General features: G+C 37.0%; 1 protein-coding gene across 6 annotated transcripts in view; it reads right to left on the reverse strand.

Moving 5' to 3' along the window:
- Positions 1 to 26,522, reverse strand: part of RAPGEF2 (Rap guanine nucleotide exchange factor 2) — a 262,289-nt gene that overhangs the window by 41,739 nt on the left and 194,028 nt on the right. For all 6 annotated transcript variants that reach the window (XM_068990202.1, XM_068990198.1, XM_068990197.1 and 3 more), the window contains 2 exons: positions 13,335 to 13,466; positions 3,956 to 4,133 (listed from right to left, as the gene is read on the reverse strand). In XM_068990202.1, the coding sequence (XP_068846303.1) occupies positions 3,956 to 4,133; positions 13,335 to 13,466 (310 nt within the window). The remainder of the gene's footprint in view (positions 1 to 3,955; positions 4,134 to 13,334; positions 13,467 to 26,522) is intronic.

A 26,522-nucleotide genomic window follows, 5' to 3' on the forward strand; every position in this document is an offset into this window, starting at 1 on the left:
TCGTGGTCCTCTGGCTGACACATCACAGTTAACACTGCTGTTACCACTCTCTGTTTTCTCTAACTACCATCCCCCACTCCTCACCATAAGGCACACAATACTAGCTAATACTAGCTATTAAAATCATAGCTAAAATACAGCTATTAAAATACTAACTATAACATACATTTTATTTTTTTTCCCTCTCCTGGTAGGAGCTAAACTTCCTTGGACAAAGACGTATGATGTTAAGAAAAATATGAGACTAGAAATTAATTGTCAGAAATATTTTAAATTTAACATGTTTGGACAAAAATAAAAGTTAAAGTACCACCATATATGGTAGGTGAATATAAAGCATATGAATGTATAAAGCATACTCACTAATACTTGCAATAATGATTTGAAGTGCTTGCATGGACATTTGTCATTTTTTAGCACTGTCCTACTCCATTAATGGGTCATGAAATCAGTCCGTGATATATGAGTGAGTAACATTAATAAAATACAATGGGATAGAAAATACCTGTGTATCACATATAATAAGGATAAATAACAAAGAAGACAAAGAAGATATAATAATAGTAAATACCCATTTTTCTCCAAGTTCAATTGAAAAATTAAACACTTAGCCAAACAATATGCAAGTGCTTTTAAAACTCTCAAGGATTCAATAATGGTATCATCAGTTGTGTGATAACTTATTTATTATACCAGAGGATTATAACAATTTAAAAAATAAAGAATTTATATCACCAATCTTTAAGAAAATATAATAATGTAAAATAGAAGCATTTGATTCAGGAGCTCAACATAAACCCTGATGCCACAGGAAATATACAGAGTTACAGGGATTATGGCAGCTGAGGATTAAGGGCATGGGACAGGTAAGGAGTTAGCTCCTAGGGTATGGGGAGAAGTTCTGTGGATGGAGAAACAGAATCACCTTATTCTAAATGGCTTGCAAGACTCTGTCTGAATAATACATTAGTGTGACCTACCCTACTTCATCAGGAAAGAAATAATCCTGTTTGTAAAAAATATTAGACGCTCAATAACACTTTTTTTTCTATTCAATGTAACACAAAGAAAAGCCAAAAATCAACTTATAGACACCAGAAGCTTTAGCCAATTCAGAAAAATCCTTATCTTATTGCTTTGGTTTAATTTTATATAAGAAATAATAAAGGTAAAACTTGTGGATTTGTGTGTGGGGTACCAAGTGAGGGAAAAAAAAAAGAGTTCCTTGAAAGGGATCAAAGTAGTTTTCTATCTTTATATGTCAAGTCCTCAAAATATTAAAAAAAAAAAAAGTATTAAATAATTGAGTACCTATAGAGTTATAAGCTAGAGAGCAAACATGAATAATGTATCTTTCTTCAAAGTACTAACACAAAGGCACACCCAAGAATCTATGGGACCCCAAGGGGAAATTTTTTAATTCCTGAAATTTTAAAAACATATTTAAATATAAGCAGCTTGATTTGACTAAACGTAAAACACAAACATACCCCATCCCTTGAGTCGAGGAAGGTGGTTAGGCAGAGAGGCGTTTAGACAAAGCATGAGTTACACAGATGTCTGTAGTTCATAAGAAAGGTATCTACTTTAACTAAACACTGGAGAATGAGTTAGATTTACCAAGAGTAATGGCAAACAAACCAAAGTGTTCTCACACGTGGCTGTATTTGGAAGAGATGAAATATAAGATCCTCCAAGCCCTTGTGTAGATCAAACAATGCCATTATGCCTTATCGTTAATGATCAAGATTTACTACTTTAAATAAAAATATATTTGATAGGAGTAAGCATCTGAGTCGTCACTGCTTACAAGTGTATTGGTATTCAACCACAAGTAATTCATCCAGGGATTATATCAACAAGCACCTTAAAATAATTAGCCTGGTATTCATTTGTAGGAATCAGCATAGGTCTTGCTTTCTCCTAGAAAACTTCTCAGATATGAATGAATGCCTTAAATTTCTAGGAATGACATGCTTCATATATTTTACTAATCATAACTTTCTTCTGTAACTATAGGAAAATGAGCATATTCAAACAAGGATAACCTTCACGTCAATCTGTTCATAAGCAATGTTTAATCTATTTTTTATAAACTCTATGAGCAAGAATTTTTAAGATGGCAAACCAAACACACTACTTCCAACTTCATTCTCTCTTTAAAGCTACAATAAAGAGACATTGAAAATGATGTCGGATCTCAAACTCAAACTTATGGTTACCAAAGGGGAGATGTGGGAGGAAGTGATAAATCAGGAGTTTGGGACTGACATATACACACTACTGATGTATGCATAAGTGGTTCACTTTGCCATAACCTGAAAGTAACACAACACTGTAAGTTGACTACATGCTAATAAAATTTTTAAAAAAGAGAGAGAGAAATCACAAAGACAAAGAGAACAAGAGAGTGAAACACATTTTGGACAGTGGAAATCAGATGAATGTGAGTTATCAGATGCAAGGAAGCTAAACCCTAAGTCTTCAAGGATGACAAAGGACCACTTGACTTCATGCTGTAGAAACCTCAGAAGACTTGTGACTACGAGCGCCTTTAGACCAGAGAGTGGAGCAGGTAGGGGAGGAAGTGGGATAAAGTATGGAGGAACAGGGATGGGCATGTGAGAAGCAGCAACATCCTCCAACAGAAACCCAGTAACCCAGAAAGGGTTACTGCAGAGGCACTTCTGCGCTGGAGGTACAGGCACAGCTGGCTCCTCCTTCCTGTCGTCCAGGTCTGAGTTTCCAAAAGGGTGCCGACAGTCCTTCATTCCCGCAACAGCCTCCTGTTCGGTGCACACCCTGAGATTATGACCTCAACCCCAACTCTATTCCTCAGAGCCAGCAGGGATCAGGGCCTCCATGCTTCATTTCCACTGGGCTGCCAGGACCTAGGAAACTCTCAGTCCATACAAGGTGCAGCCACATTAGCCAGTGACTGAGTGCTCACCCCACATAACAGTCATCTCTAAAATAGCTGGCAATTTCTATCAGTGCTTTCAGTGGTATTTTAGAATACCTGGTTTTCCAACTTCAATTCCCTAGCATATGTACAGATCTTAACTGGTACAAGGTTCTCCTCATACATAATATTTGGCTCCCTTCAAAACACAAGAAACAGGCCCCTCACATTTAACAATGGCCATACTGTCCTGTATCTAATCCCACTAGACTCAATTCCTTGAATTTCTTTCAAATACATATTGGCCCCAAAAGAGCTGGGGGCGTGGAAGAGCAGATAACTGGGGCTCAGGCAAGGGTGTTATAGACTCCAGACCTGCAGGGCAGAGATGCTCTCAGAGGAAGCTGGTCTCACTCCCAGCATCTAAGGAAGAAGCAGGCTCTGGAAGGCAGAGTCAAACACTAAACAATCATTACACCATCAACTCTCTTTCTGATGGCCAAGCTGGGTCAAGGGAACCTTGAGGAAGGGGAAAGCGACGCAAAGCCACTTAGACCCATAATCTTAAGGCGCACTTAAAGCCCCTACCCCTAGGCTCATGTGCGGCTCACTTGACATTCTGCTCACTTCTTCCTCTAGCCTCTCCTCTCTATGGAACCACAAGAGGAGCACACTTAAACTACAGCTCTACCAACTGCCACCCAACTGATATTCACACAGAGAGAAGCTCGAGCTTACTAGGAACAGTGCTCACAAGAAGATTAACAAATGTGATAATGTTTGGAAGATGACTTTGACTTTTTTATTTATTTTTTTGTCATAGAGTAAGCTAAGAAACAGCTCATGTTGGAAGGGTTTTATTTGGAAGTTTTTATCAGTTGTGGCCTCTTGAAACTATGGACTAAGTAAAATTAATTTTTTCAAAGATGTTTTCAACAATGCTGAGAGAAATCACCTTTTAAAGCCTAATATTCTTGGGCTCTGTTATACCAAACAGTGTTACTTCTAAACTCTTTAAATTGCTCTCAGACTTGTTTTCTCACCCAGACTCACCAATGTCATCATCTGTCCTGTCAATGGGGTCCTTCTCCAGGCAGTCTCTCACGATGTCTCTGCTCATTAGAGGGTCTGAGGCCCTCTCGATGTCCTCTTCATCGTCATCGTCCTCAGAGTCCACTGCTGTTTCTGGCAACCCACTAAGGTCCATATCACCAGCCTCACTCTCTGTGGCCTTAAAACAGACCAAAAATAAATAGATGGATGGATGGATAGACAAGCTGTTTTTAAGTAAATCTTTTGTATCCAAAAGAAATGTCTTGTTTGAAATATTAAATTTATGATATGAATCTTTCCATAATTAAGCTACATGTATTCAACATTAACAAATATTCATGCACTGGGCACTATGTAGAATCATGACAGCAACAAAATATGCATGATTTTCATCTCGTGGAATTTTTAGTTAGAATTAATGGTTTTATCACAATAATTTTGATTTCTTACCTGAGCTGTCACCTGGCATTTGAAACACAGTAGAATAAGAAAAAGACGGTACCAGTTTTCACTCTTATTTTTCAAAGAGGATGGCTTAAAATAAGAGTGTAAGGGTGACAATTCTGAACAATTCCTTCCCCCAAAGAAAAGGTGTAGGTTTATTAATGCCAAGAAGACTGAACCACTTCTCTTTTACTAAGAGGCTTTATGAAAAAGTGAATCCCAAATCAAAGGTAATTTGATAAATATGCAAATAAAACATTAATAATTAGCTGATTACTCCAGTTTCCACTCTCCAAATATAAAACACCAAAGGTGTGAAAGACTCTACATATCTATAGGTGACAGTCTTTCTTCCCATTCCTCAACACTGCTGATGGCAGCACCAACCAAATTTCAAGTAATCAAGATCAAGAAAGAATGAAGCAAAAGTAAAATTATTTGCTCAGATATGTCTTAAGGAGCCAGGTATAGCAGGAATGAAAAGGAAGAATGTCTAAGTATCCTGATATCTTTAGTCACAGCTGCAAATTGGTAGCTACTCTCTGAGGCTGAAAAAAGTGTTGTTAAAAAAAAATGCAATGATCCAATCTCTTAAATTTTTTAGAACTAGCTTTTTAATTCTAGAGAGAGACTCCTATCAGGTCTAACATGGTTCTGTGATTAAAAACAAGTATTTAGCCTGAATCAAGGCTCACAAGTTTCAAAACAGTCTCTTCTGTTGGGCTATCTCAAGGCTACAACTGTCATCCTTTGAAGGTTGTTCTATATATTTTTGTGATGCTTATCTCAACAACAGTACATATGTGTCATACTGGCCTTATTTGACATTATATACCCAGATTTCACTAACTGCTTAAGAATAGTAAGAATGAGTACAATTAAATATTAACTGTATCAATCTCAAGCATCATAAACATGGCTTTCCAGAAAAAATAATAAACTCTTAGAAACACTTTATTATAAAACTATTAATGTTTTAGAAAACATAAAGTCTACCAGCTTCAGATAACTCATAGCCCATATGACTTTCAAAGACAATAAGACATCTTATTTTTAAGAATAAGCAAATAGAGATTAAAATATATAAACAAAAGAAGAAAATATAAAATGTTGAACCCAATAAATAAAAAGCCAACACCAAATCCTGACAATATGCCAGGAACTGTTCCATGTGCTTCACATGTATTGACTCATTTAATCCTTCAAAAAATCCTATGAAGTGCCATCATCGACATTTATTATTCTCCAAACATTCAGGTAAAGAGAAATTATTTTTCCAAGATTGTATTGCTGGTAACTGTGCAGTCAAGAACAGAACCAAGAACTCTGGCTCCCGAGCTACAACTACAACCTAATCTGTTTCTTTATAAGAGATACTTAATACACGAATGCAGCTTATAGAAGGATTTATATATATATTTTTCTATCATTTAGCTTAAGTCAACATTTAAAGAATAAATTGTATGATTTTCTTATCAAGAAAGTTTCCCCTTTCCAAAGTCTTATAGAAATACTATTTAATTCTATATTTTGAAGCAACACAAGCCTGTGTTAATATTTTCTAAACTTTAACAAAAAGAATTTCAATCTTTAGGTACAATTTCCTGAACTAAAATACATACATTATATGAAAAACATAAGGGGAAAATAATTGAAGACAGAATACCTAATGAAGACAGAATAAATGAAAATGGAAAACACAACCCCTACAAAAGCTCTTCCAGCAGTGGCCTCTGAAAGAGCAGTGAATACTGCTGCTCGTGTTGGAGCACGTGAGCAGAGATGCTCTTCCAGGTGGAAGAGTGAGAAGGCCTTGCCACCAAGGCTAGAGAATTAACTGTGGAGTGCTCAGCAGTACATCTCTATTTGATGATTTTTTAAAAAATGGAATTCTAGTTGACTTACAACGTTGAGTTAGTTTCAGGTGTACAGCAAAGGGATTCAATTATATGTATGTTACATATTTAACAATATATAATATATATAAATGATTTATATATATTATATGGATGTCATATATAATTTATTCATATATACATACACATACACACACATACACATATACATATTCTTTCTCATGTTCTTTCCAGTGATGGCTTATCACAGGATATTGTACAATTCCTAGTGCTGCAGAATAGGATCTTGTTATTTATCTATTTTATGTATAGTAATTTGTATCTGCTCCTATTTCTGACTTAAATTGTCTCTAGATTCTAGAATGAAACTGAAGCAGGACCAAGTGTGATATAGCATGCCAAGGCTGTGAGCAGAGAAACTAGGCCAATACTGTTGTTATCATCACCTTATTCCTAAAGCCTAGAAACGTGACAGTTTGCTAATGCTTGCTATGATCACATTTCATCCTAGCTTCATCTTAACATTGGTGATTATTAGTCATCACCTCATATTTTCAAACATACAGTCCTCTATACCCACATTCTTTAATATCAGCCTGGAGTGAAGAGGTAGTACTGAAGATAGAAATAAGAACAAAATATTTTTAAGTAACATACAATTGAAGGCTCTTTAAAATTTAACATATGGGAGGGGATGAAAGGTATACTTTATACCATCCCAAAGAAGTCATTACTATCATTTAAATGAATTTTATTTAAGTCTTAAATAGAACAGATTTTCCAGTGTAAGTTGGATTAATCTCTACAGAACTGAGCCCCCACCCCATCTGTGTAAACAATCATTAGTTGCTTTCTAGTCCTGCTATGTATATTCCATTCTTTAAGAAACTATTCATAAAATAACATTCATGAAACCAGTAACTTAGAAGATTATTTTTATTTAAAATAAATAGCCCTTTCAAACTAAAATATATATCCCTCTTACATTAAAATACTACAAAATTCCTTTTAGCGATACATCTTAAATAGAACTCAAACAGATTTTTAGGAATCTACTAACTTCATGAACAATGAGTCACTTGGAGACTGAGCTGAGTTATACCTTTAGTGAATGCTGACTGGCCAACAGGATGAGAGAGCTAAACTTGAGGGCCCGGAATTGAGTCACTGGATTTATTTCGGCTGAATGAGCAGACAAATCAGAGGTCATTAGTTCAAATCTCAGCTCCAGCATTCATCAGGTGACTGTAACACAGTCCCTGAACCTCTACAGACCCAGTTTTGTCATCAGGAAGCTGGAGTTGTATCTTGTCATTCATAGGACTGTTCTTGGATCAAACAACAGAAAAGGGAGCCAGTTACAGGCCACATCAAAAGGGCCTACCTCAAGGGGACAAGTTTCCACCTCTGTGCCTGCATCCCTTTACCTGGCCCCACCCTAGCAATGAGCCTTGAATAAAATTTGCACTGGCAGTATTTGTCCAAAAAAAGAAAAAAACTTTGTTAAATATTCCAGCCCCTTACATATTGTAAAAATCACTCTCAGGTTAATGGCACCCCTTAAGCTCTGGCTAAATGACTCACACAGTAATTATAAGACCAGTGATCCTATATAGAACAACTACTATGTGTGCAGCACTGCATCTGATGCTTTTAGTGCATAATAATTAATCCTCATGACAATTCAGCAAATCAGGGTTACTACCACTATTTTTCAGATGGGAAAACATGAAGGGAAACTAAATAAACTGTTCAAAACAAAACCTAGTAATTGTGCCATAATCAAAATCAGGTTCAACCAACACAAACTACTAAATACTTTGTATTAATACAAAGTATTAAAATATTTATTTGTATGTAAACATAAACAAAACATCTGCTACTTTCTATCTTCCTCCAAACTACAATACTACTGAGATTTATGCTAGTCTTTAAACCCTTTCATTCTAAATAAAGATATGTATACACTTTATATTTAAAAGATATCTGAGTAATTTGGGATTAACATATACACACTACTATGTATAAGGTAGATAAACAGCAAAGACCTACTGTATAGCACAGAGAACTATATTCAGTATTTTGTAATAACCTACAATGGAAAAGACCTGAAAACGATTATACATATATAGGTGAACTGCTTTGCCATACACTTGTAACAGATTTCCCAGGTGGCACCAGTGATAAAGAACCCTCCTGCCAATGCAGGAGACATAAGACATGTGGGATCAGTCCCTGAGTTGGGAAGATTCCCTGGAGGAGCGCAGAGCAACACACTCCAGTATTCTTGCCTAGAGAACCCCACGGACAGAGGAGTCTGGAAGGCTACAGTTCATGGGTTGCAGAGTTGGACAGGACTGAAGTGATTAGCACACATGCATACTTCAGTAAAAAATAAATAAAATGTATCTGATTATACTGGTCTCAGGAGCAAGAATAAAGTCACTTAGTCAAATAACTCCTGTCCTAAATTAATTTATCTTCCATAAGTAAAACACAGATTTAGGTGCACATTACAGGGGCTTCCCCTGTGGCTCAGCTGGTAAAGAATCTGCTTGCAATGCAGGAGACCTGGGTTCAATCCCTGGGTTGGGAAGATCCCCTGGAGAAAGGAAAGGCTACCTACTCCAGTATTCTGGCCTGGAGAATTCCAGGGACTGTATAGTCCAAGGGGTCGCAAAGAGTCGGACACAACTGAGCAACTTTCATTACAGTTAAATAGTAACAGTCTCAAAAAATAGTAATATTCTCAGATCAATGTTGAAAACTTGATTTATTAAATCAAACATATACTTGTTATTATGAATATAGTTCTTAAAACTAGTTTCTTTTGCATTTTTAAGGATATCAAGTAAATGAAAAAACTGAGGAAATATTAAGTATCATACAGATCTAGCGAAGAGTTAATTTAAAACCAAAACAATATAACTACTATGTTGTTATCATTAAGTACTTAAAAATCATTTACAAAAAAAGTTTTTGCTTATTAAATATCCAGCATCCACAATATCCTTATGTTTATGAGAGCTGCTTGATAAGTAATTTTGATGAAAATAAATTTTGTGAGAATTTCAAACATACATATTTAACCCAAAGTCAGATTCTGATATAAAGTTATGCTAGAAAGTTATATTGATGCTAAATTTAACTGAGACAACAAAGTAAGTAGGCACTGAAGACAAAACCATATATGCGCAGAAAATATGAAAATGTATTTGGATATAAGTATAATATTTGCATTAAGTCCAGTTTGTTCATCATAATTTATGCTGTTCCTAATTTTATACTAGGAATGCTTTTCTATAGGACATACCTAAAAGAGCAATTCTTTAAATCTCTTAATGGAAACTGTTAGGTTTCTTTTCAAGACCTACAATCCTAACAAGTGTAAAAATGCCTATAAATATTTATTATAAGTAAGAAAGTCTGTACTAATTTGATAGGAAAAATAGCTTCATGTTTAAATCTTTATATACTCAATTACTTATGTCTTAAATATTTATTTAAGGTATGGACATTTGCATGTTCTTGTGCAAATTACTACTCCTGCCTTTGAATACTGTTATAAAGTATTTTTCTTATTAACTTGCATAAGTGAGTTAATAGCCTGATTTTATATCTTTGTCTCAATTGACCTTTTAATTATTAAAATTTCTGATCATTCACTATACCATTAAGAGTTTGCTAATTTTTTTAGTTTATCTGGAATTTAATCTTAATTGTGATATAAAGTAAGGTTATAATGTGGGCCCCCAAGACCATTTCTGAATAACCCATCACTTCATTATTTGTGAGGTTTCCTCCATTACATATCACATCCTTACACATGAATCTCACTTTGCTTGAACTCTCTGTTCCATTGATCTATTTTCATACACTTATTTCCAGCCCACTTAAGTCACTGTTCTGATAATCACGCCATTTAACCAGGACCTTATCATGGCTGGAAACTGTCCTGTCTCGTGTTACCAACTTTGGCATTCTGCTTTCTATCACCCATAACCTCCTACTCTTCCACTTGCTTCCATTCCCTCCCGAGGCAGCTATCTGTCCAAACACGTACGATCCTCAGTCTTCCAGACTCTACTCCTTCGTGCTCTCATACCTCACCTTCAATTCCCTAGTCTAATACTACAATCCCATTCATCCAACACATCTTTCCTGAATGCCTATGGTTTCCTGGTGCTATTCCAGGCTCTAGAGAGAAGGTGGAGACAAGATAGAGATGTTCCTGCCTTCTTCTGGGGGGACAGACATAACAAATTAGAAAGTAATAACTGTTTCTATTAAAGATTAAAAAAAAAAAAAAAAAAGACCAGCCACGAAAGGAATCAAAATGTAGGATCTACTTTTCAGAGGGTAATAAGGAAAGAATTCTCTAAGAAGATGGTCCTTAAAACTGAAGGCTGAAAAGGATCAAGCCAGGAGGAAACATCCTGGACAGAAGGACTGCAAAAACAAAGCCCTGCTTTAGAAAGAGCTGGACGTGCAGCTCCATCCGTCTTTCTGCTACACTTATTTAATAAGGCGTCTATCCCAGGGGAAGCCAAATCTTTGCTTTCTTTGTGCTTGCTGTGAAGAAAATTATTTATCAGGGCAGAGGGGAATCACTCTGTATTTGAGTTCACCAACTCAACTGAGCTTCCAATGCTCTGATCAATTTGCTCCCCTGCTCTCTGAAACTATTATTTCAAAATGTGTCTTTCCGTGAAACTCTCTTATCTGCCAACCCTCTCACTCTGAACAAGGGAATTCAGGTACAGCAGACACAAACTCCCCACTCCAAATCCACCTTCATAAGCCCCTGTTTAAACAGAGGATTTCTTTTCTTAAAGCTAGTGACTCCACCTTGCTCTTGAATTTCTCCCCTCCAACCCTCTAGGAAAAATTATTCTACCCTTTTCTCTCCTCCACACAGAATTTCATTCCAACCTCTTTGTATCCACCTCATGAGCATTAGACCACTCCAACATGACAGCTTTCTCCCAAGTCAGAACTGTATGAAGGTGAAAGGGGTTGCGATGGGAGCTGGTTGTCCATCATTGGAACTGTTCAAGAATCAACTGGATGCTTGATTGACAGAAAAGCAGTAGGGGATTCAAACACAAGACTGGTCACTGAACCAGGTACATCTGCCAGGTTTCTTCTCACCTTAAGAATTTCTGATTTAAAGGCAACAGAAATGGTCTCCTGGGGATCTCTAGTTAACATTAGTCTTATATAATCAGTAACCAAATCCTTGGATACATCCATGGATTTTTCCTTATGAAGGATATAAACTTAACAGGATACATGCCTGTCATCAAGTTTGAAATGAATGGCCTTGAAACGCAACAAAAATAAATCAAAATACACAGGAGTCTTCTTTTCCAACTACATCCCAAACTAAAGTTAAACTGCAAGCTGTAAACACCAACCCCCTCAGAGCAAGGTGGAGTTCTCGCCGTGGTCTGGATCTTCAGACATCCTGATTGGGGGCTGGGGGGTGAGAGAGGCAGCAGGTACCATCAGGAATCTCTGCACACCTTTTCCCAACCTACCCAAGGTAATAACACATAAAGCTGAAGTTCCCCTCAGAACATGCCTCCATAAAGGATATAGACAACTCACTTCATTCTTACTATAAATTGACCTTCTAGGTGCTCTGTTCAGGCTGATACTATACCTGAAGAAAACAGGAGCAACTTCTATGATCTCAACCTGTGTTCTTACTACAGATCTTCAAAGTGTACGATCATCTCAAAGTGTAGAAGGCAAAGGCTCTATCATGATGTTTTGATTAACACAAGCCAAAGCAAGACTTTTACTTACACTGTTCATTGTTCTACTGTAAGGAATACTCTTGACTAAACATTTAAAAAAAAAAATCAACTTCTAAAAATAGGTATGGGGGGGAGTGGGGAATGAAAATGAGGTTACTTCTTAAAGATTTAGTTACAAGTTAACTTATAATGCATCAAAGTAGAAGTTTGAAAAGTTACTTTAAAGAGTCAGATAATTGCAAAAATTTTTTTAAAGTTCATAATCAGCCAAGAATCTGCAAATAACTGCATTTGTGGCTTTCACTTACTAGTCCGTGAGCTCTCCACAACACTTCTGAATTATAGAAAAGTGGGTACCTAGTGTGTCCTAAAAAGAAAATTAATTTTTAAAGAGCTACTAAATTTAAGACTTAGAAAGAAATGTTTTGCCCTGACAGTATTCTGTTTAGTTACTTTTAGTTAGGTTTATTTTTTCTTTTAAATAGAAACTGAGCATCATTTGAATACATCAACTATAACGTTTCCAAGAAAGGTTTTTTTATGGACACCTCATATCAAAATTCCTAAGGAGACAAAAATTATAGTTTGTAAGGTTCTTTTGTCTGAAACCATCCAAAATTTCATATTAGCTGTATGTACTGAGAGACAACCAAAACAAGGACCTTTTTTTTTTTGCCTATTTTAGTCACTTTTCCTAAATTTGCATTTTCTAAGCAAATGAACTCTTCCTTGAAAATTAAAATTGTTTTGCTTTGAAAATGTTTTTGAAATTCCATAGTTCTAGTTTCTTTTCTATCCATCAGTATCATAAGAATTCATTTTGAACAAATAACCAAACCTACAGTTAATAAAAATAACACAAGAAAAATAATTCAGTGATTCAATCTTAATAATCTCTTCCTTTTGTCATACCCAAGGCTTTATTAAGAAAAACTTAGTTTGGAAGCATAATAATGATGTTTCCCCCTAAAATTTTAGTCAAGAAAGAGGCATAAACCTAGTACGTCTATAGTCAAATTAGTAAAATATTCACTAATATTTTAGTCAAGGGAAACATTCCCATTGCGACCACTCTATTTAAGATTCTGGTAACAGGTCCTAGCAGAGGCAAATACAATCGGACTGAAATCTGACGTCCTAAAACAAACGTGCAACATACTGTATGTCTGTGTGAAGCATAAACATTACCATTTATGTCCACTTGTGCACATATAATATAAACACATGTATCTACCTTACAGATTCTATCAATGAAGAATCACAGAACTCCTCAGAACACATGGGAATGAAGCGAATGATAAGGAAATACCTTCCTACCTGGTAGATATCAGAAAGGCTGCTGCTCCCAGAATCACTAGTGATACTACATCCTGAGTGGCTGGAGGAGACGTGCGTCACCTGTGGGTGGAGACTGTCAGTGAGGTGCAGCTTTGTAAAATCTGCAGGAAGCTGGGGAAGGAGCAGGAGACACCAAGTTACAACTGGAATCAAGAACTCTAAGAAGACATTTAAAAATCATATTACACTCTATTTCACACCATTTGGCCAAAAGTACTATGAAGTTCCTTCATTTTTTAAGTTCACAATTACTAAACACTGTCCTATTTACCAAAAATCACAAAATTAAGTTTAAGGGCATTCAATGAGCCTTAAATCATACTCAATTCAATGCTTAAACAGGTAGATTTAGTGCTTAAGATTAACTTGGTCCAATGGGCAACAATTTTCAAATTATCCATCAATGAGCAAATTAGTCTACTATTTGTCAGCCAGCACAAATGCCAAGTTTGTGGCAAGAGGCAGCCTAAATAAGAAAACAGATTTGAGGTTCATGTATGCCCCAATGACATTTAAAGGTTAAAAAGATGAGGATCTTAGAACTGAGGAAGTGTATGGTTACACAAGTAACTATGCAGGCACTATGGAGAAAACAGAAAAGAATGTTCTCAGAGAACACAGAATCAACTCAGAGAATGCAGAATCGAGAAGGTTATAGACAACATTTATCTATGTCTACACAAACACATAAAAATCAAGATTCTACTTGTTCATGGTTAAACTTCACATACAAACTGCATCTATTGAACAGATTTACTAAGCATTCCTCAAACGTTTCTATCACTGCCCACATAGCAGAGAAAATGCATTGAAAAAGGAAACATTCACACATTTACCCATTCAACAAGTATTTACTGAGCCCCTTTCCTCTTACTATGTGCAGTAAAATCTTAGACTCCTGTAAGTTATTATTCATTCTTTTGCATTCAAAAAGGGTGCTGTTTATCTATAATATCAAACTACTGACCAATAATAAACCTGATATTTCCAAATATATGTTAACTGAAACCATGCACACTGACAGCATCTCTCTTTCCTGCTGGCACACTGATCCTACTTGGCTGTTGAATAATAAAGACTAACTGCTAAAATAAAACTCAAGTAAGAGTTTGCCTTGCCAACACTCCCTTCTCTTTCAGGGCCCTCTGCCCTTTTCTCCTTCCAAAACCAAGATGCTATTTCTTCACAGGGGAGGTGATGCAGGTTCAAGGCAAGGATCAATGAGGTTCATACCTGGGGTTCCAAACAAAGAGGTACAGTGTATCTGTACCCACCACCATTCAGACCTGACTTAATAAGCAGATCATGATATATAATAGTACATAATACATGGATGGACTTGGATGGCATTATGCTAAGTGAAATAAGTCAGACAGAGAAAGACAAATGTGGTATAGTATCGCCTATACATGGAATCTAAAAAGCGCAACTAACTAGTGAATATAACAAAAAAAAGCAGCAGACTCACAGATATAGAGAAGAAACCAGTAGTTACCAGTGGTGGGGCAGGGGGGTGGTGGGGGCAGGGAACCAGAGGAGTGGAAGAGAGGGAGGCACAAACTACTGGGTATAAGACAGGCTCAAGGGTGTATTGTACAACATGGGGAATATAGTCTATATTTTGTAATAACTGTAAGTGGAAAGTAACTTTAAATCATATAAAAAGTTTAAAGATTAAAAAAACCTCTATCTCTTCATAAAAAAAAACATTTAGTAGTCTGCATAGAAATTTTGTATTTTTTAACATCATGGGAGACAAAATATACAAAGAAATTTAAACATAAATTTATTAAGGGGCATATAAACAGATGCCAAATAAACAGATAAAAAGGCATATGCTGTAGAAGCTCAGAGAAGGGAATGTTTATACAAATGTGTGAAATTGTTGCAAAAAATGATCTATGCTTCACTATGAATGCTTTTTTACCCGATAATTGAAAATGTGAAATAGATAAAATTGGGAAAATAACAATTTCCCAGCAAAGAATAGATATGCAAAAATTCCTAAATTGAGAATTTATATATTTTATCCACAATGCAGGATATCTGCAGGATAAATCTCCTTCATCACCCTGGCTACAGTTCATTTAATGCAGTCACTCGCCACAAAATGCACCTGAAGAAACGTGACTAAGTGGCTCAGTGACTTTAAAAGGCATTACTCAATACATGCAATTACAGAACAATAACTTGATTTCTATTGATTGTCTTTTACAGAGATAACTCAGGTTGACATGTGCCACACAGTGTGACTTTTTAAAAATTAACTTGAATATGTCAAATAAAGATGTATCTATCTAATGAACTTTTACTCAGTTATTTATTCAAGTCTCACAGGACACGCTTCTTTTCAGTGTCCACCAGCTAGTCATCTCTCCTGACTAAATGCACCAAGAGGAGAGCACCAGGAGGCCTGAGCTCTGAAGCTAACAATATAGACACTCCACAATCTATTCATCTATGCTCACTTACAGCCACAAGGAGCAGAATTATGTGGCTTTGTCAGGCTAAGAACCAAAAAGACCATGTAAAGAGGAAAGAAGAAATACTTCCATGCTTAACTCGATTCTATTTTGTAAAGACTTATTGAATACCTGCTATGTCAGACACTCTGTTGGCGACAGGAAATACCAAGGTAAATAAGACACCCCCAATTCCAAAGGTAACTTCTGCTATCCCGAAAGTCACTGCAGTAGGTGTCATGCACAACAGAAAAATAAATCAAACACAGTTTTTAAACATGGCTTTTCCTCTCCCCACCACTACTTTTGTTCTTTGCAGACAATGAAACGATGTTAAACTCATTAATGGATATAAACTTCAGCATTAACTATTTCTTTATATTAGAATAGATATCATGTTTGAAAAAGTGAAAGTTGCTCAGTTGTGTCTGACTCTTTGTGACCCCATGGAATAGTCCATGGAATTCTCCAGGCCAGAATACTGGAGTGGATAGCCGTTCCCTTCTCCAGGGGATCTTCCCAACTCCGGTCTCCCGCATTGCAGGTGGATCTTTACCTGCTGACCCACCAGGGAAGCCCAAGAATACTGGAATGGGTAGCTTATCCCTTATCCAGTGGATCTTTTCAACCCAGGAATCAAACCGGGGTTTCCCACACTGCATGTAGATTCTTTACCAGCTAAGCTACCCGGGAAGTCATGTTTGAGAAAGCTTTAAATGTTTTCCCATAGACAGGGATAACAGTCTCACGATTAAATGTTACTGACAGGACACATCAGTCAAGGTTATGGAATGGGAGGAGTGTGGAGGCTGTTCCCATAAGGGAAGAGTCTGAAATGCACAGATGGGGCCCAGCCACACAACCAACAGACTAGACGCCCGAGTCCAGGCCTAGGGAAAATGGGTCTTTTAGAGGGAAACAAACCAGATGGGAACTGGGAGGCAGGGGGCAATCATGGGTACAGACACCCACGTTTCAACCTCAGGGCAAAAGAGTGACACTTGAACATTGGGAGACAGGAACTCCCGTTTGAGTAAATTATACCAAGAAAAAAAAAAAAAGTATAAGATGCCAAAAATAAAAAATTCACTTATTTCTAGTTTTTCTAGGCTTGATCAAGGGCCTACTCGAATTACTGTCACTATGCTATACAGTCAAATTTCAGATTAAAATGAGGTTGTGAATTATCTTATGACTCTAGTCACCACTTATCACAGAAATTCTGTTCAAAAAATAAGAAAAGTTTTTGAAGCCAGGACTACACACAGTAGTTATCTGAATAAAATTAAATAATAAGTAAATGGGAAATTGATACATTTTACACATTTTGATCTTAATACCAATATATTTAATAGCAATTCATTAAGAACACAGTTCAAAGGAATCTATTTATATATATATATTTTAATATTTGATTATATGAATACATTAGCACTCAAATTTTTCCTGGATCAAGTAATCTATATTCCTAAAAAATGGTACTTGTGAATGGTACTTGTGAATCACAATTGTAGTGTACTTGTGAATGGTACTTGTGAATCACAATTGTAGTGTCAGGCAAATGACTAAATCATAGTTTAACCATAAACACTATTAATTACATAAGAAATAGGAATGGTAATATATATTTAAATCAGATTCTTAAATGCATAAAGCAAGCATAAACTTAATATGAATCACAGTTTTTCAAAATCCAGGTATCAATTATTTAATAACTTGTTTGTTTTCTTTTTTCTGGAGAAAGAAGGAGGCTCTAACAATTCGCTGTAAGTAATAAGTGTTACAGAAGACTTCAGGCTCATATATGAACAGGCATTTGATAGTCTTTGATTTATTTATTAATGTAAAGATTGGCATTTATAAAATCACAAGCTACTGAATGAACTCGGTTTTGAGATGAAATGAGTAAGAACTGAAATCTCTGACATCACTGGATAAATACTTTGCTGAATTGGTAAAACTACCCAAAGTTTTGCTAACATAGTAGAGACTAGGGTTTTACCCTTCTTCCCTCTCCTTCCTTCCCAGAGAAAATGTCTTATATTCATGTTTCTCCAGCTCTACAAGAAAGGGCCAGCATATCCCTGGATATGTAACAGAAACATAATAGAGTTTTACAGGCTGCTGAGAAATCCAACAGTTCAAAATAAAACAGAAAATACACTGTCACCATGGGTTGAAACTCACCTAACTAAAAACGTCTCCAACCAATCCCAGAATCTCTTTATTACAAAAAGTAGTTACAACACAACACACAAGGTTTGGAGTGATTGTCAGAACCTATCCAATCCTCCATGGCAGTTCATCTCGAGTAAGGACACCACCTAAGGTAAGTATCATCCTCAGTGACTACAAACGTGTTGTTTAGTCGCTCAGTCGTGCCCAACTCTTTTTCGACCCCATGGACTGTAGCCCACAGGGCTCCTCTATTCATGGGATTATTCAGGCAAGAATACTGGAGTGGGTTACCATTTCCTTCTCCAGGAGATCGTCCCCACCCAGCATCAAACTCACGGCTCCTACCACATCCCCTGCATGTAGGTGGATTCTTTACTGCTGAGCTACAGGAGAGCTTCATGTAAGCTGTATCCATTACTCAAAAGATTGGTCGCCCCAGATCATCACTGGAGTTCTGTGAGCGCTGTTCATGCTCATGTTTCCAAGCTGTGTGGGGAGGAGCTGGTATATCCCTGAACACATTTCCCATTTTTTTTTCCTGAGGTGTTAGTGAAAATACAGTATCCTATATTTTCCATTCATTCATTCATTTATGGAAAACCTGTGTTGTGAGGATTAAGTGAATGACCAGGTATAAAGCAAAGAGAGGAGGGCCTGGCACTCAGAAACTAGCAGAGTGGTAAGTCAGCCATAAACTACCCCATGCAGACTCGGGGAGACACAGGGTTCCCCCCAGTTCCAGATTCCTGTGGCTGGAATCCAGTCCAGATGCCAGCAGGTACTGAGTAGCTCCCAGAAAAGGCCGCAGCAGTCAGTCATCACCTAGCTCCAGACATAGTTCCTCACCCACAGCAGGACTCAAGTTGTGCTTTCAAATCAAGTCATATTGGGATTTCCCTGGCAATTTAGTAGTTAAGACTCCATGCTTCCACAGCAGGGAGCATGGGTTCGATCCCTGGTTGGGGAACGAGATATAGCATATTGCACGGTGCAGCCAAAAATAATAATGATAATAATAAAAAAATTTTAAAAGCAAGTTATATTTTCTTTGTGTGTGTATATATATATGTATGTGTATATATATGTGTATATATATATACACACACACACGCACACACACACTCACATACAGTTTTTCTTTTACCAAAACTGATCTAACACTGAGTTCTGACACACTCTGATCTGTTTCTACATAGAGCTTGAATAGACAGGAATAATATTTGGTAGCTCAGTTTTAAGACCACTTTATACTATGGTAAACTTTTATTTCTATAATTCACAGTACTTAAGAACACCAGAAAAAGTGAGCATTTGGATGCTGAATATTATTCATCAGAAATCACTTTTACCTCTCATATCCCATTAAGACATGCTCTAGACCCAGGACTCATCCTTGAATAACACATCATCCATCATCAGTATTCCACAAAGCAAAGAGAAAGACTCCTGCACAGTACACAATTTCTTTTGTTCATAAATTAAGGCAAGAAACAGAGCTTTCCCCAAAGGGTCATGAGATAATAATGCAATAAATCTAATAATATTTCTCATTAAAACATAGGTAAGCATTTTAAAACACTGGTATGACTATGCTTTACAGGAACAGTTCTACAAAAATCTGCTTCTATCTAGTAGAGAAACCTGCCAAAAGATTAGCAATCTGTAAGAACTTAATATTCTCCCAGCTTCCTGTCAGGCTCAGAAGACATAAGCCTCATTGTATATAATGAGTTATCTTCTGTTCAACTTCCTCCCAAGTCAAGCAACTATGAGCAAGTTAACGAACCTCTGTGCACCTTACTTTCTTCTGTAAAATGAATACAGTCAGTAACGTAGTCCAGTGGCTAAATAAAATAGCCTGTAGACCACACCTAGTGGATTCCCAGGTGGCAACAGTGGTAAAGAATCCACCTGCCAATGCAGGAGACAGAAGAGACGTGGGTTCAATTCCTGGGTCAGGAAGATCCCCTGGAGAAGGAAATGGCAACCCACTCCAGTATTCTTGCCTGGAGAATTCCAGAGAGAGAGGCGCCTAGTGGGCTACAGTGCATAGGGCTGCAGAGTCAGACATGGCTGAGCGACTAAATAGCAGCAGCAGATTCCGCCTGTAGCTGCCCCTCTCCCTCTCTATTCCCTCTGCCATTTTTCAACCAGCTTAAATCAGATAGTTTTCAAATTCAATGGGGGGGGGGCACTTATTTTTGATATTGTCCTACCTACCATCACCTTTACAGTAATTTACTTATTATATTCCCCCAAAGTTTACATGTCACATTTAAAACAAATCACATATCTATATGGAAGAGCTCACTGTTAGACTACCATATTAAATTCTGCAAAGTAAATAACCTCATCATGATAATGCTTACAGTTCAATTACTCTTTTGTATAAATGTTCAAATATTCATAGCTGAGAATTCTCTCAAAGTGATAACACCTTGGAGAGTTTGTGCTTTTGTGTGAATAAGCCCATTACATTTGACTGTAAAAGCCTCCACATCAGTTGTGTGTTTGGCCAGGACACAAGGTGCGTGGTTCTTGCCATCCATTCACACCACCACTCGAGGACACTTTGAACAAACGTCTCTTGGTGGGACGGGAGGGAGTGGTGCAAGTGTGGTCATGTCTTATTTCAAAAGTTCCTTGCAATCTCCCTACATTAAAACAATGTTTTGGAGCAAGGTATCACAAATAAGAATTAATAATTAGTTAAAGTTTATATACATTAAAATTTCACTTTTCTGTCCAAACACATACTTCTATATGTGAGAATTAGCTCCTGAATTGCAGTGGTCACCCAGCCCTCTCTCCAGGGCAGAAACACCACCCTCATGTTTTTAAGGGTTCATAACACATGAATCACCAACTTCACTGGCTAAAGTGGTATGTATTACAATCTAAAACTTAATTCCTACTAGATTCATGAAATAAGCACAATCTGAACACAAATAGAACAACTAGGATCCTGTTGAGGAAAATAAATAATTAAAACTAATACTGATTGAAATGTTGTTAGTCATATGACTGATATTTTCCAGCAAATACCTTTAAGAAGTCTTTTCTATTGAATGTTGATAGAAAGCACTGAACAGAAAACCTGTGTGAACTTCACTTCAAAACAGAAAAGTGGACTCCTTTATTAGGAGGAGAAAGTCTATGATCTAAGTACCATATATTCCAAAATGTAAGGCTGTGGCCCATTTTCTCCAGGAGTAGCCAATAGTAAGATCACCTATACACCAGCTTGTGTGTGCCAGGCCCTGTTCTTACAAGAATCTCACGAACTAGGTATTATTATGACTATTTTAAAAACAATAAGATACAGAAAAGTTAAGTCATTTCCATCAAGAATGTAAAGTGAAAAGACGGCAGAGACAGATTCCTGGATGCCTGGACCTGCAATGAATACACTTAAGCATTAAACTTTAAAGTATTTATTAATTTATTGGTTGACTTGAAAACTCTCATGGATATTGATGAAATGCTCAAATGGCTGCTTATATCAATTTATGAATGTCATTTCTTGTGCAAATTTCAAAATCAAATAGATCTGAAACAATTGCTCACTCTTACTTTCATGAAACAAATTAAAACTTTACATCTTTATCTCCAATACCAACAACATCACAACGCTACTTTCTGAGCCATCCAGTAGAGTTTTCATTCCTTCTAAATTGTTTGAGATCCACCATTTTTTTGAATAGGTATGTGATATACCTTAAAACATAAGTGAGGTTGGTTTTTCATTTGTCCTACAGATTCTTTACAATATCATTTACTATTTGAAAGCTAATCTTCAAAATGTTGTGGTAATATCCAGTATTTGCAATTTTGAGATCACATATCCAAGAGTCAGTATTAAATCTGTGTGAAACAGGAAAATTCTGTAACTCCGCTGTTCCAGCTCCACCGCAGACCCTTACATCACTTCAAGCTGGCACTGTTTGAGGTCATTACTGCTTATGGTCCTTATTGAAGAGTACTTCATTGTTTAAAAAATAAAAGTAAAATGAACTGAGAGAGAACCTCATAATGTAAGATAGCAGTCCCCAACTTTTTTGCCACTAGGGACCAGTTTCACAGATGGGGGAGCAGGGTACAGTCTTGGGATGATTCAAGCACACTACATTTATCGTGCACTTTATTTCTAATCTAATGCCACTGCTGATCTGACAGGAAGTACTGGTCCACAGCCCAGAGGTTGCTTTTAAGAGACAAAATCAACTTCTTCTTTGGTAGTTAACTCTGGCAGAACAAAATCTCGCCTAATATACAATAATCCTAACATCTGACAATCAGAGAAAAAGTGTGTGCTTGCATACACACACTCCCATGCAGAGTCACTTATAAGCTAGTCAACTAATTTCATCACCTTAAAGAAAGACACCTGGCAGAGTGAGAAGAGTTCTATAATAAATCAGAATCACTGAAAGCTTGTCATCTGAAAGACAGTTGCATTTTTTTTCAAAATGAAAAGGTTTATGTGGGACCTAAAATAAACTATATAATCTTCCACAGAAATACTGAAGTAGTTGATTAATTAATCTGTATATCCTGTTGTCTGTTAAGAAACATAGCTTCCGTGTGGCTTTCAAGTTACAGCCACTCCATTCTCACTTGAAATACACACACATAATAATCCCTTTTCTGAAAAGCACACCTTTCTCTGATAGATTAAAAAAAAAAAATTCTAGATCATTTAGTCTAAGACACTTTCAATAAAATACAGGGCAACTGTCAGCACTGAGTTAGGTAACTGAAAAAGCACTTTCTGGGTAGCATTTCACCTACAGAAACCCAACTCCTTTGTGCATACTCCCCTCATGTTAGGAATAATCACCACGATTATTTGGGGTTCATGTATTACATGGTGAGCAATGTGGTGAATATGCGGAGACTGCTTGTTCTAATATATATAAAAAAGCCCAGATACTACACTTAATTGTTGGAAGAAACAGTGCCAACAAATAGCTCAAGGGCCATGTCCAAAGCTTCCAAGTACAAGGCTCCAAAAACTACACACTTTTCACTTTGTATCTTGATTCTAGAAATTTGTCATTTGGGGCCAAATTCTAATTCAGTCTTGACATCCATCTTCTTTCTCCCTTATTTAAACAGAGAACATCCAGAAAAACATTACACTAATATAACCATAGCTTCATTTTCTATTAAAGAACCAATCTAATAGGAATATTTTTAAGCAAAATTTGTGGTTATCCATATGATAATACTCATCAACAGTTACTAAAACTTGAGTTCTTGTATTTTCCAGGACCAAGTGGGATCAATGCTCTGTAAGGAGTGATCCCCAGAGATGAAGTGGAACCACTGGTGATATCAGAAGACAGGTTCTAGGACCAATTAGACAACAACCGTGATGAGCTCCCGAGGGAGTGTGGGCAGTTAACCCAGCTGTGAAAATGCTCATGGGAATGTGGAAATAGGGAAATGAGCGTTTAAAGTCAAGGAAAAAAAGATTCCTACGGGATCCATGGATGTCTTAAGCTGCCTTCTTTTCAAACAAAAATAAATATTAATAATTGGATTGGCAAGAGAGCCTCACTCAAAATTAAAGACGTTACCCCACAAGTATTCTTCAGCTCACAACTGAGTTCATGCCTCTGGAGGATGACTATACAGAAGCAATGGACACTGTGTCACAGCCTACTTATTTATGGTTTCTACAGATGTGCCATGACCTTCTCCTCGCATCATGAGAGGCTCTGGCAGAAGACACCGGAGCTGTGCGGGAAGGTAGGACTAATGAGACATCATGCAGAGGGGCCTGGACCCTGGAACCCTGCTTAGAGGGGTAACTGCCCACTAAGCGATCCAGAGTACTTGCTTCAGACTCTGTGCTGCTGCTGCTAAGTCACTTCAGGCGTGTCCGATTCTGTGTGACCCCATAGACGCAGCCCATCAGGCTCCCCCGTCCCTGGGATTCTCCAGGCAAGAACACTGGAGTGGGTTGCCATTTCCTTCTCCTCAGACCCTATGCAACAGAGAATAAACTTTCACTGTGCTTGAACCCTTGTGTTTTGTTTGGTTTGGTACAATGGCTCACATTATCTGAATTCATACAAATACAAATATGATGATACTTTTTTGTGATTTTATTTATGAAAAATCTTCCATGGTGAAATTCCAAACTCTTTAAGGAGAAGTAGGATAACACTCTAATAACACCCTGACCTCATAGTGTCATGTATCATTCAGATAAAATCTACACTGGAGTTCCTTTTCTTACTCAGTCAAACACATTTACTGAAAACCTACTTTATGCCAAGCACTGTTCCTGGCTTTCTAACATAGCAGCAAGTGTGATAAACTCTTGCTCTCATGGATCTCACAAATAGTGTACGGAGACAAACAATAAAAGGTTAATGAAGAAAACTGTCACACAGGGCTAAGTACTGCGTTCAGCAAAGATTAAGAGAGACTGATGTGACAGAAGGGTGACTGGATAGCCAGGAAAGATCAAAGATATGACAATGACAGGAGAAGCCTGGTTTTTATATTCTCAGTTACTTCCTAAAGGGGCCGTTCTCATCATAGTGCTTCATTAGATATATATGTCATTCTACTAGATAGATAAACATACATATACACACATACAATATACATTTTATATCTTACACATATACATCTAATACACATATATATCTTATATAAATACATATACACATATATAGACATACATCTGAGCCAGCAGGAAAGCCACACAGATATATACACATACTTTATACATGTAACACATATATTACATCTCATATATTTATAAAGTATATATTTGTGTCTGTGTAAAACGAGAGAAATCTAGTATATCCTTAAGCCAAAAAAATACAATTACTAAACATCTTATGAAAAATTATTAGGCTCTCTGTGCAACTGCAAAACAAAACCAACTAAGTATGATGGTACCTCATGACCCCAAAAGAGTATAAAATAGATTCAGGTTTGTTCAGCACCCTAGGGCTCAGAGGGCACTAATACCTGACCAAATTTCAATATGCAAATATTACATGATGGGAATGTAAGGGTTCCAAAATAATTATCTGTCCTCCAAAAGTACCACTTAACAGCTTTAATGGAAAATTAAGTCTAGAAGCCACGTACTTAGTCAACTGATTTTAAGTACTCAAAAATTCATTGAACAGACTGATTGCTGAAGGGAAAAAATACTTCTATTGAAAGATAAGCTATATTTTTTGGAAAAATTGGAATCCATGAAACTTAATTTCCCTTGGAAGAAACTTGAATGTAGTCAAAACCCTTGATTCCATAGAATCCTTTATTTCCTAGCATTTGTGTGTGGGTTGTAGGATGGTTGGGGTGGGGAGGGAAGACCATCGAACAGGTAAGAATACATCACACAGACTAAGTAAATTGAAAGTGAAAATTAATAAAGTAGGATATGGGATGTAGAGGGTGAGAGGCCTTACTGCTAAGATGTCATCTGAGTAAAGACCACAGTGGAGTGAATGCCTGCACCCTTGCAGACACACATGTGAAAACAGGTGTTTCATCAAGGGCACAAGCCACGGGCACGGCGACCTTGGTGTGTTTAGGAACAGCTAGGAGTCAGCACCAGCCCCAAGATGACCAGAGGGAATTAGGGCAGGGAGAGATTCCACGGGAAACCATGTGGGGAAGCTGCAGGAATGATGCTGACTTTCCTCCTGAGTGAAATGGAAAGACTGGAAGGTTCTGAGCACTCACCATGCCGCATCATGAATTTAAATATTTTCCTTAAATGGTTAACATAGACATGTATTATTGCCATTTGGAGAAATATTCAACAGTAATTCCATATAATGTAAATACAAAGAAGATGTTTATTACAACTTGTACCAAGAGACCATCAACAAACAAGGGTCTCACAGCTCATCTTAGAGGACGTCCCATGGCAACGACTCAGCTGTGAAGCTGTATCTATTCTAAGTCACGTTTCCGGGTACATTGGCTATATACCTCAATTTACTGAAAAATCCCACCCCATTCCTCTTATATCTATGTTACACACACACGAGAGGAAACTACCTAGATTTCAAATGATATCTCAGACTCTACTGCTCGTGGTTCATTTCTAGATTTCACTCAAACACAACCACAACTGCTGCTTTTCCACTGAGGAGTATTATAACTTAGCCAGACAATAATCTTTAAACCAAAATATAATTAAACATTATCCCTCTTAAGTTATTCACAAAAAATAGTAGGTATATGTCTAGTATTTATGTGTCTAGTATTATCAGTTTTTCCGTTTCCTTCAACGATAAAGATACTCATTTTAGCATTTATTTCCAAGGACTTCAGTGATAAGACATTTAATTTAACATCTATTTTCAAGGGCTTTGTGTGTCAACCCTGGCACACCAGATAATCTCATTGCTTTAGCTCTGTCTGGAGGGCACTGGGGGAGAATTAACTGAACATTTGCAGTGCATTACTCACTGCCTGGGGCCAGCAAAGACACATGCTGCCAAAACTGCACAAAGGCTAACAGATTTTTCTTTTCCTCCAGTCT

The sequence above is a fragment of the Capricornis sumatraensis genome, chromosome 17 (genome assembly GCF_032405125.1).
Source record: "Capricornis sumatraensis isolate serow.1 chromosome 17, serow.2, whole genome shotgun sequence".
Lineage (NCBI taxonomy): Eukaryota > Metazoa > Chordata > Mammalia > Artiodactyla > Bovidae > Capricornis > Capricornis sumatraensis.